The sequence below is a fragment of the Gekko japonicus genome, unplaced genomic scaffold (assembly GCF_001447785.1).
Source record: "Gekko japonicus isolate JY-2015 unplaced genomic scaffold, Gekko_japonicus_V1.1 scaffold145, whole genome shotgun sequence".
Classification (NCBI taxonomy): Eukaryota; Metazoa; Chordata; class Lepidosauria; order Squamata; family Gekkonidae; genus Gekko; species Gekko japonicus.
In genome coordinates, this window is record NW_015173678.1 from 552,065 (window position 1) to 564,454 (window position 12,390).

The window sequence follows — 12,390 nt, forward strand, 5'->3', positions numbered from 1 at the left end:
GTTGATCTTTAAGGAGCTACTGGACTCGAATCTGTTCTACTGCAGACCCACATGGCTACCGTCTGAAACCAAGTTATCATTCTGTTAAGGAAAGTAATGATTGAATGCATCTTTGAAGGTGACCCCTCTCCTTCTGTTTTCCAGGAACCCACAGCTATTTCAGCAATGAAGATATCTACAAAGCAGGTACTGCAAGTGCAATTGTGGTCTCTTTAAATATTGATAGGGTGCAATGTTTCAGAGATGGCAACTTGGCTCTGTGAATGGATACTTCTGCCAACTGCACCCCATCCTTTTTCCAGAAATGTTTCTTAACAAATATCTGACAGATAAGGAACTGAAAAAGTCTTTATTCATACTTTAATAGTAATGAACATGGAAGCCAAGTATTCTTGCTAAATCTGGAAGTGTCATATTGCTAGGAAATGCAGAGAGGTTTTCTGATTATGCTGGGTGGGTGGGTTAATTCCCTTCTCCAAATTTGGCAGCAGTGCCCCTAGCGCTTCCTTGTGCCTTGCTAATGTATATGCACAATGAGGGGCATTGTCCAGCCAAAGTGAAGCATTTTAAGTCTTCTTTACTGTAATGTTAAGCAAACCTGGAATTGTACATACACAAACCAGTTGAAATTGCACAGCTAAAACCCTTAACATTTTGGATGTACAACAGAGTTACTTGTGGCTACTGTAACTTCCAAAGCTATTCTTACTGAGCTATATTTCAATAAATAGAAGGGTGTAAAGGGACATATTCAGGACAGTATCATTCAATCTTTAATAATGGAATTCCTGATGAGCACAGCTTAAGAGGTGAACTACATCAATGTTGTGGCTCAGCGTGAGAAGGGAAGAATTGCCAAAAGTGCATAGTGTGAAGCAGCAGTCACTGCATCCAGGGCTGGTGCTGCTGTAATAGCTTCTTCACATACCCTTCAGCACTTTGCACCACTTGAGCAAGCCAGAGAATTCCAAATGCATGCCACTTCTGTCTGGAGACCAAGTCCTATCAGGAAAGGTTGAAGGAGCTGGGTATGTTAAGCCTGGAGAGGAGACAACTGAAATGTTATATGATAGCCATCTTCGAGTATTTGAAGGGCTGTCATATACAGGATGGAGCAGAGTTGTTTTCTGTTGCCCCAGAATGTCAGAGCAGAACCATATTAGACACAGAGTTCATCTTCTGCCAGAGGTAAATTGTGAGGGGACTGTTGAGAAGACTGTGGAAATTAAGAATGCCAGAGCAGCAAGGATAATGGTGGCTAAATCGATGGAAGGCAATCAGTGTTGCAGGCCAGTAGAATGATTAGGTGGTATTGTGGTGTATCCAGACACTCACGGTCTTTGGGTGCATTCAGACAGGGCATTTATGCCGATATAGATGCCGGTTGGAATCGATGTCCTTACAGGCGATCACACGGTGCCTTCCGTCCCTAACCGTTGCAAACAGCCTTTAACCGTTGTAGTCTGCTACTGGGTCCCCAAGTGGTGGTATCCTGAATGCACCAGTTCCAACCACAGTATCTCCGTCTGATCGTTCTCTGCCGGTGTAGAGCCACTTCCGTTCGGAAGCCCGAGGCTTCTGCTTTTCAGCCGCCATTTTTTTTATTATGCAATGTGCGCTTGGTCAAAGCTTCGCCCCATCGTTAATATTTTTTTTAAAAAAGTGCCTAGTGTAAGACTTTAGACGAGTCCGGAACCTCACGGAGGCCAGTTTCAGAGTAAAAATTTAAAGGGACGTCTTCGCTTCAAGGCATGCTTTCCGGGCTGGGTTGTTTGCGCCTGCGCAAAGATCTTCATTATAAGTAAGCCTGCCTATGCGCATGCGCAAACTGTGTTAAAAAAAACACCAGCTGACGTGCTCTGCTGAGTGCCTGAAGTCTGGACAGGCATATCGCGATGTGCTGCACAGTCAGGAGGTAAGTGTGATCACGTTTCTTCCGGATCAAACTGCTCCGGTTCCAACCGGAGCAGTTTATGCTGGCTAAAATGCCCCATCTCAAAGCAGGACTTTCCTACTTCCATCTCCTGCTGCAACCCCCTAAATTTTTGTCTGAGAGTCAGTGGACCCTCATGAAGAACACTGGGGCAGACAAACTGGGTGTTAGCACCGAGAGGGAGGAGCTGGTGGAAATCGCTACTCCCTCTTCTAAAGACTGATATCCCATCAGGTTGCCAGGTTTGATCCATGCTGTTCTGTACATGAATAAATGAATATGCTGTATTCAAATAAGCAGAGCGAAATCATGAGGCAGTCTTTGTGCAGTCTTTTGTGTTTTTGAGAATAATTTGAGGCAAGGTATTTTACAAGAGCATTTGTAAATTTGTAACAGATTTATCTAAGAGGGTTGTCCTCCTCCTGATTACAAATGCGTTATAACTTAAAAACAAAAGTAAAATAAGAAATTTAAAATAATAAAGATACAAACCAGGTATGCAGTCGGCATGGCTTTTTATTGCAAAGAGCTAACAAACAATGAAAGTTCATCTTTATATTGAGAATTCTGCCATAACCAGGTGGGATCCCCACTGTATATTGGAAGATTGCCTAAAATAAATGTGTTTGACATGAAATACTTTATCACCTAAAATAATGAGGGGGGAGAGATTTCAAAAAGATATACTAGTATTAAAAAAAACCTATCTTCAAAACACAGCTGTCAAGTTATATATGTGTGTTCATATGGTACTAGAATGCTCTGCTTTTGATTTATTTTTACAAGAACATTCTTCTGAAAGCAGCTGATTGTATTAGAGAAAGGGCCCATGCATTTAAGACCAGCTTCTCCCTCGAAGGCCTCTTTCTGTATTCAGCAAGGATTACAATTTCCCCGGCTACATCGGAAAACAATATGAACATTCTTTGTTCCGTTAACAAAGCCCGAATTATTCATCCAAAATGAAGTCTATAAAAATCAGTTTAGCCGTGGGTGAAAATGGGGGACAAGGGAAGAGTGGGATTTGTGGGACAATGGGAGAACTAGCTTCTGGCTTTGCATCTCTTTAGGGTCGCCAGCTCTAGGTTGGGAGATTCATGTAGATTTGGGGACAGAGCCTGGGCAGGGCTGGGTTTGGGGAGGGGAGGGGAGGGACTTTAGTGTGGTATAATGACAGAGAGTTCACTTTCCAAAGCAGCCATTTTTTTCCAGGGGAACAGATCTCTGTAGTCTGGAGACCAGTTTTAATTCCGGGAGGTCTGAGATCTCCCAGCCCCACCTGGAGCCTGACAATGCTACATCACTGTATTAAAAGTATTTGAGAACATTTTGACTCCTGAATCTAGAACAGAGCAGGTTTCATGTCTTGAATGTTCTGGTTCTTGTATTCAGTTAAGTTGATTAGACAGAGCTGGCCACTCCTCAGAGAACAGGAAATCTGGCAGCCACTGGGGCACCCAAATGCACAGCTGTGCTTAGGAGCCATGGTCTTATCTTCCCCTCTTTTCCATTTGATTAAATGGCTGGGGAAATGGCCTTATGACATAATTTGCAAACACTTGTGTGTGGACACCTTGATCCCACAAGTGTTCTGGCCCAGCAAAGAGCAGCTTGCTCTACCATAACTATTGCATATTAATCTGCTCAAGAACAATAGAAGAAAACCCTGGTTCAGTTCCATATCATGATAAGGTCAGTGCACTAAAACAATTCCCCTACTTCCCAGCTTCCATTTTTCTTTTTCCTGGTTGAGCAGCCCCTTTTCTTTCTTCTTCTTTTTCTGTCTGTCCCACCCAGTTTGGTATAGTGGTTAAGTGTACAGACTCTAATTTGGGAGAACCAGGTTTGATTCCCCACTCCTCCACTTGCAGCTGCTTGATGACCTTCGACAAGCCATAGTTCTCTCACAGCTGTTCTCTCAAGGACAGTTTTGGAAAGAGCTCTCTCAGCCCCACCTTCCTCACAGGGTGTCTGCTGTAGGGAGGGGAAGGGAAAGGAGTTTGTAAGCTGCTCTGAGACTCCGAGTGAAGGGCGAGGTATAAATCCAATCTCTTCTTCTTCTTCTCTTCTTGTTTAAATATATCTGCTGACCAGGCCCGTAGCCTGCATGGGGCCCACGGGGCCCGCCCCCCCTGCGGGTTTTGCAGGCCCCCTTCCCCGATCCTCTGCTCCCCCTTTTCCCCCTCGCCGCCGCTGCCCTCCAAGGTTGGTGGCGGCGGCGTGGGGCAGGGCAGTGACCCACTGGTGACCCACTGGTGGGCATGGCTCAGCATATGGCCGCCGTTGCTGGCCACCATGGCGCCCTGCATGAAGTCGCTCTGGACCATCTTCACCAAGGACGGGTCGCCCCGGTAGCCGCCGCCCCCGCCCGACACCGAGGTGACGGCCATGCTGCCTGGCTGCATACCTGAGTCTGAGTGCACGATGGAGCCGGCCGACAGGATGCTGTTTCCCGGCAGGTAAGGGTTAGACGCCACCGTGGTCATTGCTGCGGCCTCCCTGGCCGAAAGGTTCCACCCGCGCAGGCGCCCGGCTGCCACTGGCCTCCTCTCCGCACCGACCCACTGTGTCGCCCCCCTCGAGGCCACCTCTAGTACGCTTCACCTGTTAGTGGCAGCGGCAACATGGCCGGGAAACAGCGCGTGGGGGGAGGGCAGGAAGGGGCGGCCGGGCCAGTTCCCGCGCCCGCGCGCTCCCCCCTTCACTCCCGGCTGCGGAGCATCTCCTCACCCTCGGCCGGGCCCGCCTGCTCGCTTCCTTCGGGTGCGGAGAAACTTTCTCAGCCGACCCCTCCCGCACCCGCTCTTCTCCTTCTCCTCCTCGGCCGTCGTCTTCCCCCGGCCCCCTCTGGGAAGGCTTTGTGTGTGTGGCGAAGGAGTGCGGGTGGGCGCCTTTCTCCCCTCACACGCACCATCTCTCTCTCTCTCTCTTCCTCACGCGCCCGCTCACGCTCTCTCTCCTCCACCTTTCCCCCACCCCCTTTTCTCTCTCTCTCCCCCCTCTCTCTGTGTCTCTCAGGCGCTGGCTCGGCTCGGCTCCTTGATCTCGGTCACCTCCTCCTTTGCTCTCTCTCTCTCCCCCCTTCTGGTTGTCTGTCTCTGGCGCGCAAGTTTTGTGGGGGTCCTAAGAAAACGTCTAGCGGCGGCGGAGGGGCTGGGCACGGCCAGGCTGCATCGTTCTCTCAAAGTTGAGCTCCAGTCGAAGCATCCAGCTCCCGGGGAAAGCCAAGTCCTCCTTTGGCAACCTTCTGGCTGCAGCCGGGCGAAGACATGACGGGGGAGGGGGTGGATGGGCCGCTGGGTTGTTTTGTTTCCCCCCCTTAAAGTTTCCTCTCAGCCCAATAAAGTCAGCCAAAGGGGTGAGGTGGGTCTGCGCGGAACAACGGGGGGGGGGAATCTGCCCAGGAACACCTGTAGGGGGGGGAAGGCGCCATAATTTTGGCTGTGTAGGTTCCCCCAGGAAGGATGGCAGATCCTGGATAGGAGAACCTAGTCATCCAATGCTTCAAACTCTTGACAGCCAAGGAAGTCTCCTCTCCAAGCCTGTCCACCTCCGCCACATCTAATAGTCTCTCCACATCTAATAGTCTGTAACTTCATTGCCATCTCTGAGAACTTTTCCCCCAAGGGATTTATTAGGGTCATCACCCACGCTCCCTCTCAGCTGTGGAGTCTGGTGAGCAAAAATTCTACTTTGTGAGCTACTGGCATTCAAGTTGTGAGCGGGCGATTTGGATACTGCATAAATCAGTCTGCTCTGGAGCCATCCTTCCTGAGCAAAGACAAAAATCTGTGAGCCAGAGGCTAAAAAATGTGAGCTGGCTCACACTCACTCAGCTTAGAGGGAACACTGGTCAGGAAGCACCAGTTTGGTGTAGTGGTTAAGTGCGCGGACTCTAATCTGGGAGAACCGGGTTTGATTCCCCTCTCCTTCACTTGTGCCTGCTGGGTGACCTTGGGTCAGTTCAAGTTCTTTCAGAGCTGTTCTTGAAAGGGTAGTTCTGGAAATAGCCCTCTCAGCCCCACCTACCTCACAGGCAGTGAGCCAAATCGCTCACTCACAACTTTAATGGCAGTAGCTCACAAAACTCCACAGCTTAGAGGGAACATTGGTAGTGGGCTCCCTGAGAAAAACATGGGCCCCCTGAGCAAAAAGTTGTTAGCTACAGGCCTGCTGCTGACCCAGCCTAAGGAACTGAGGGACCAACTAACATCTATCTTTTTTCTTTGTCTGATAATGGCACATCAGAGGCTGATGGTAATTCAAAACTAACAAACTGCTTTATTTCACTTTTGAGAGGAAATGATCAGATAGGTATCAGGTTTAGGACTTAGAAGGAGAACAGGCAAGGAATGAGGTAACTCTGTAGAAATATAAACACACAATGAGGCTGTTTAGGTGTGTAGCCATGTTTGTCTGAAGCAGCAGAACAAAGTTTGAGTCCAGTGGCATTTTTAAGACCAACAAAGTTGTATTTAAGGTGTGAGCTTTTGTGTGCACACACACTTCCTCAGACACGTTGAAATGGAAGTTATCAGTCCATACATATAAGTAGAGGGTGAATAGCAAATTAGCATACAGCATAATGAAGATGTTTTAACAGATGTGCCAACCAAATAGGAATAACAAGTTAAGTTTATATGGTCACCATTTGTTTGGATTCAGTTCCGGGGGATAAACTTAGCTTGTTATTCCTGTTTGGTTCTCACATCTGTTAAAACATCTCCATTATGTTGTATGCTAATTTGCTGGTCACCCTCTACCTATATGTATGGACTGATAACCTCCATTTCAATATGTCTGAGGAAGTGCACGTGCACACAAAAGCTCACACCTCGAATAAAACTTTGTTGGTCTTAAAGGTGCCACTGGACTCAAACTTTGTCCTGGCATCTGTTTTGTTATACAGATAGATCTATAAAACTGAGGAGAGAGATTTCTTGGCAGTTTTAGCTTCAACAGGCATAAACGTCTTTGTCTCAAAGATACTTAAGTTGGTGAAGGCAGGAACATTCACGCAAGTTCCAATATCCCTTCTTAACCACTTGATAGGGATTTACCACCACTCCTTTACTAGGAGCTATTTCCCTCAGACTTAATAGGGATAACCCCCCCTTTACTAGGATCAGGAAGGGTCCTGAGTTAGGGAACTGGGACAAGTGAACCTTCCTTGAGAGAAATACCTCAGGGAAGGGCCACTCATCCCAGTTCCCTAATTCAGGATCCTTCTTGATCCTCTCACTCTGCTTAACTTTCTTTCCCACTCACCAGTCATTCTTAACTGCCACTCCTAACTGACATTCTCACCTGTAGAATTCCGTTTGAATCCCCTGTCACTCAAGGTCCTCAGGCCAGGGGTTAAAGCATTAACCATTTACTGTCCATCACATGTGCATAGCTGGGCTGTATCCACAGTTGGAGGATGGCTTAGGATATTCCAACAGTAGGGTTGCCAGCCTCTAGGTAGGCCAGAGACATCCTGGAATTACAAAGGATTTCCAGAGTGCAGAGATCAGTTCCCCTGGAGAAAATGGCTGCTTTGGAGGGTGGATTCTGTGGCATTTTACCCAGTTGAGGTTCCACCTTCCCCAGACGCCATCCCCAAATTTCCAGGAATTTCCCAACCTAGAGTTAACAACCCTATCCAACAGGACCTAAAAAGCAAATGGACCCACGTTCTTGTTTTCTGCTGCATTAATGTAGATTGTTTGTCTGCTGCATAAAGAGATGTCTCCCATTAGGGAGCAGAGGGAGGGGCTCCTTTTCTTGGACATCATAGCAGAATGCAGAAGTTGGATTCCAAAGGAGGAGTGTAACCATATGAAATGCTCTCTTTTTGCTGTTTGTTTTAATTGCCTTTGCTACAAATGCCTGTTTCTTTCTTCCTCCTCCTCCTCCCCAGCAACAGCTCTACATCGGCTCAGCTGTCGGTGTTTCCCAGCTTCCCTTACACCGCTGTGATGTGTATGGGAAAGCCTGTGCTGAGTGCTGCCTTGCTCGGGATCCCTACTGTGCCTGGGATGGCTCCTCCTGCTCTCGCTACTTCCCCGCGGCAAAGAGGTGAGTGGGGGCAGCTCTCATCGGGCTTTCTTGTGTGTCTGCCTTAGCTGATTGTATTAGTGTTGCCAGTACTTCATTGAACACGAGACCGGCCGTGCTGGATCAGAGCAAGGCAGATCCATCCAGTTTGGCAGTTGGTTTGTAACAGTAGATAGCCAGAAGCTCACAAAAGCAGATGGCCATACCCATTTGTCCTCAGTATCTGGCATTCAAGGTTCAACTGCCTTTGGACATGGAGGTTCATACCATAGGCAGTGAAATACCCAGTCTCTATTGATGTGTCTTAACATTTATTGTTTAAAAACTAAGCAAGCTTGTCATGAGCATTTGTAATAGCTGGCATAACTGTCTTATTCTTCAGCTTAATTCAGGGATGGCCAAACTTGCTTAATGTAAGAGGCACATAGAATAAACGTCAGATGTTTGAGAGTCGCAAGACATGAACAAATATTACAAACGTGTTATTGGAAAATATAAAAATTTGCTTTTTATTAACATTAAAGGAGACTGCCAAAAATAAAAACAAAAGGGGCAAAAACAGATATTGATAATGATATTTATTTGTCCAATGATATTTATTTGTTTGCTAATTATATTTATTTGTCTAAGAGAAAGAGAGGTGGAGAGAAAGAATGAAAGAGGTGGAGAGAGAGAGAGAAACAAAGGAAGCAAGTAGATGGGGAGGGGAGGGGAAGAAGGAAAAGAGGGGGAAAGAAAGAAAGGAAAGAAGAAAGTGAGAAAGTGAAAAAGAAAGAAAGGTGGAAAGGAGGGAGGGAGGACGGGGAAAGAGAGAGAGAAAAACAAAGAAAGCAAATAGATGGAGAAGGATGAGAAGGAGAGAGAGAGAGAGAGAGAGAGAGAGAGAGAGAAAGAGAGAAAGAAAGAAAGAAAGAAAGAAAGAAAGAAAGAAAGAAAGAAAGAGAAAGAAAGAAAATAGATAGATGGGAGAGAGGGGGAGGGAGGGAGAGAGAAAGAGAAAGGTGGAAAGAATGAAAGAGGTGGAAAGAAAAAGGAGAGAGATAGAGAGAAACAGAGAGAAACAGAAACAAAGAAGGCAAATAGATTGGAAGGGAGAGAGGGAGGGGAAGGAAGGAAGCAAGCAAGCAAATAGCTGAGGTGGGGAGGAAGGAAAGAGAGAGAAAGCATGGAAGGAAGGAAGGAGATGAGAGAGGTGGAGGAAGGAAGGAAGAGAGAAAGAAAGGTAAAAAAAGAAAAAGGTGGAAAGAAAGCAAATAGATGAGGAAGGGGGAGGGAGGGGGAAAGAAAGACAGAAAGAGAGAGAGGGGTGGAAAGAAAGTAAATAAATGGGAAGGGGGGAAGGGAGAGGTTGAAAGAAAGCAACTTTATCTTTAAACGTGTTCTCCAAAGCCCCCCACACCCCTATGCCAGCCGGCTTGGCTTGGAGAAGGGATTTAAAGAGACAAATGCCTTCTCCGAGCCAAGCCAGCCAGCTGGTGTGGCGATGTGGCAGAGCTTGGAGAACAAATTTAACTTTCGATGATGGAGGGAAGGAGGGAGGGAAGGAAGGAAATAGATGGGAGGAGGGAGAGGTGGAAAGAAAGCAATTTTAACTTTAAATCCATTATTTAAGCCCTCCCCCTGCTCCCCACGCCAGCTGGCTTGGAGAAGGAATTTAAAGAGACAAATGCCTTCTCCAAGCCGGCTGGTGGGAGGGGGGCTTTGAAATGCATTTAAAGTTAAAGTTGCTTTCTTTCTCTGCTCCCCCTACCTCAAGTCTACCCAGGGAGTGCTATGTTTATGTGGGTTGGACTTCAACTGGCACTAGGAAAATGGAACTTGTAGAACTGAAGGAGCAATATCCATTCTGAAGGAGCAATATCCATCCATTGAGAGCTAGTTTGGTGTAGTGATTAGGGGCGTGGACTCTAATCTGGGAGAACCAGGTTTGATTCCCCATTCCTCCACTTGTACCTACTGGATGACCTTGGGCAAGCCATAGTTCTGGCACAGCTGTTCTTGAAAAAGAACAGTTTATGTCAGAGCTCTCTCAGCCCCACCTACCTCACAGGGTGTCTGCTGTGGGAAGGGGGAGGGAAAGGAGTTCGTAAGCCGCTCTGAGACTCCTTCGGGTAATGACGGGCAGGGTATAAATCCAATCTCTTCTTCATTCTTGGGTGACTGGCGGGGTGGAAAAACAATGGAAACAAAGCCAGAATTGAAAATCAGATTTGCTAACAGGGTTGCCAGATTGAAAGAGAATTTGTTTGTTTAGCTGTTCTGGGACAGTCAGGCAATATGGAGGATCAAGGTCTCCCCACTCTGCTCCCAGGCCTGCTGCAGACAAATGAACATTTCCCCAGCACATCTAGAGAGGTCAGTCATTCAAAGATCACTCTCCTGATGAGTCATACATCCCAATTATCTCTAGCCTGTTCTCCAGACACGCAGCCCAATCCTGTGCAGGTTTACTTGAGTGTAAGTGCTTCTTGTTATTGTATTACTTGCCTCCAAGGACTCTTCCAGACATGATGGTTATTTTAGCAGATGACTTTAATGCCAGAACTGGAAGTGACAATGAAGCTTTATTGGCTACTTGGTTGGGCTTTAATGCTGATGATACTTTATTCCCTTTAATGTATTCAAGTTCATCGAAAGACATTAGATTCAATGTGGTGACAAGAGGAAAGTCTCAAACAGTTTTAGTTTTGATAGGGGGTTTAGACAAGGTTGTTTGCTTGCTCCCCTCCCTCTTAATTTATATTTAAATGATCTGATATTGAGCCTTCAGAGTTTCATGCTCCCAGATTAGCTTCAAAAGAATTACCACTACTCCTTTATGCTGATGATTCTGTTCTTATTTCTCATACTGAGATCCCTCTAAAGAGACATTTCTCAAATTGCTGTTTAGAAGAGGAGTTGCAAATAAACTACAATAAATCTAAAATACTGGTTTTCTCCAAAAATAGCAATTTAAGACTTTCTAAATGGGTCGTAGCAAACTTTCATATTGAATAAGTTAGGAAGTTTTGTTACTTGGGAATTGTTTTCTCATCAAACCTTTCTTAGTCTCCTTAGCTTAAGTTTGCAGTAAATAAATTTAAGTGGAGCGATCTTAACTTTCTTTTTTCTCTAGGGGAGCAAGCTATATCCCTGGTACTATTCAGGTGTTCAAGTCAAAAATAATTTCACAGCTACTTTATGGTGTTACTATCTGGTAATCTCAGGATCTTTCGGTCATCTCCTTTGTTAGTTTCTGCATAGGATAATGGGTGGCCCTCAATGTATTTCGGATGTTTCTCTCAGAGCTAAACTAGGCCAAAAGTCATTGGAAGCTAGAGCATGGCTTAGTGCTTTTAAGCTTAGCATAAAGACTATCTTTGCTGTAGAAGCAGATGGATTGCTGTTTTCTCTCAAACAAGATGCCTATTACGCAATATGAATGAAGACCGTTGACACTAGATTACAGCATCTGGGCCTTACTTTAGAAGACGTTCTCCAGCTGGTTAAGGCAGGGAACCTCAATATTGTCAAGCATTATCTCACCAAGATCAATTATGATAGCATGGTAATTCATGCTCGTAGAGTTTGTTGGACCCAATTCTTTGTCATTTTACCACCTTGGTCCTTGCTGTCCTAGAAAAGATATTTAACAGTTCTTTGTTATGCTAGGGCATTTGCTCTAGTATTGTGTGGGAGTATTGTCTGGGAGGTTTTGTAATTTTCCACATTCAGATCACCTTTGTCCATGTGGCGTGGATAAAATTGATAATTTATCTCATAAAATTCTGGAATGTTTCTTTTCTGCTGTTTTTAGTAATCAATGGATATTACCTCTTTTACCATATTTATTGTTCAGTAATTCACAAAGTGATGTTATTCCCTATCTGATGCTAGACAGTGATCCGACTATAACCTTAGGTTGCTAAATTCTTGTCTATCATATTTTCCTTTAGAAACTACTTGAGTACTCTTTCAATTATTACTCAAGATCTGCTGCTCAGAGGAGCTCTGAAAAACGAAAGGAAGGACTTGCCTCTAAGCAAAAGTGCACCTGTAATGGTTGCTGCCACCATGTAGAGGTGCTTTCTCCTACAGACTTCCCCTCACTGGCATGCAGCTCTGTTAGAATGCTGGGGGCAAAAATTTACTCTTGCGTTCTCATATCTCCAGTACCCCTGGGTTAATTAAATTACCTCTCTTATCTGGTGTTAACCAGAAGGGGATCTTATACCTAAGGGGGATCTTACAAAATATGTAAGGCTCCTCAGCTGAACAACTTTAGTAACCACTAGGCACAAACTCATTGATGACTACAAGATAGTTCCAGGTAGAGCTAAGCAAAATAAAAAAGAAATGAAAGGAAGGTTACTTGCTAGTTAACTTACAATCCTTGAACATCTGGTGCAGCCTCAGAGGGAGGCTGGCTGTTACATGTA

General features: G+C 45.7%; 1 protein-coding gene across 1 annotated transcript in view; it reads left to right on the forward strand.

Moving 5' to 3' along the window:
* Window positions 1–12,390, forward strand: part of SEMA3A (semaphorin 3A) — a 397,277-nt gene that overhangs the window by 353,219 nt on the left and 31,668 nt on the right. The window contains exons 13-14 of the mRNA XM_015422974.1: window positions 145–186; window positions 7,836–7,993. Coding sequence (XP_015278460.1) covers window positions 145–186; window positions 7,836–7,993 — 200 coding nt within the window. The remainder of the gene's footprint in view (window positions 1–144; window positions 187–7,835; window positions 7,994–12,390) is intronic.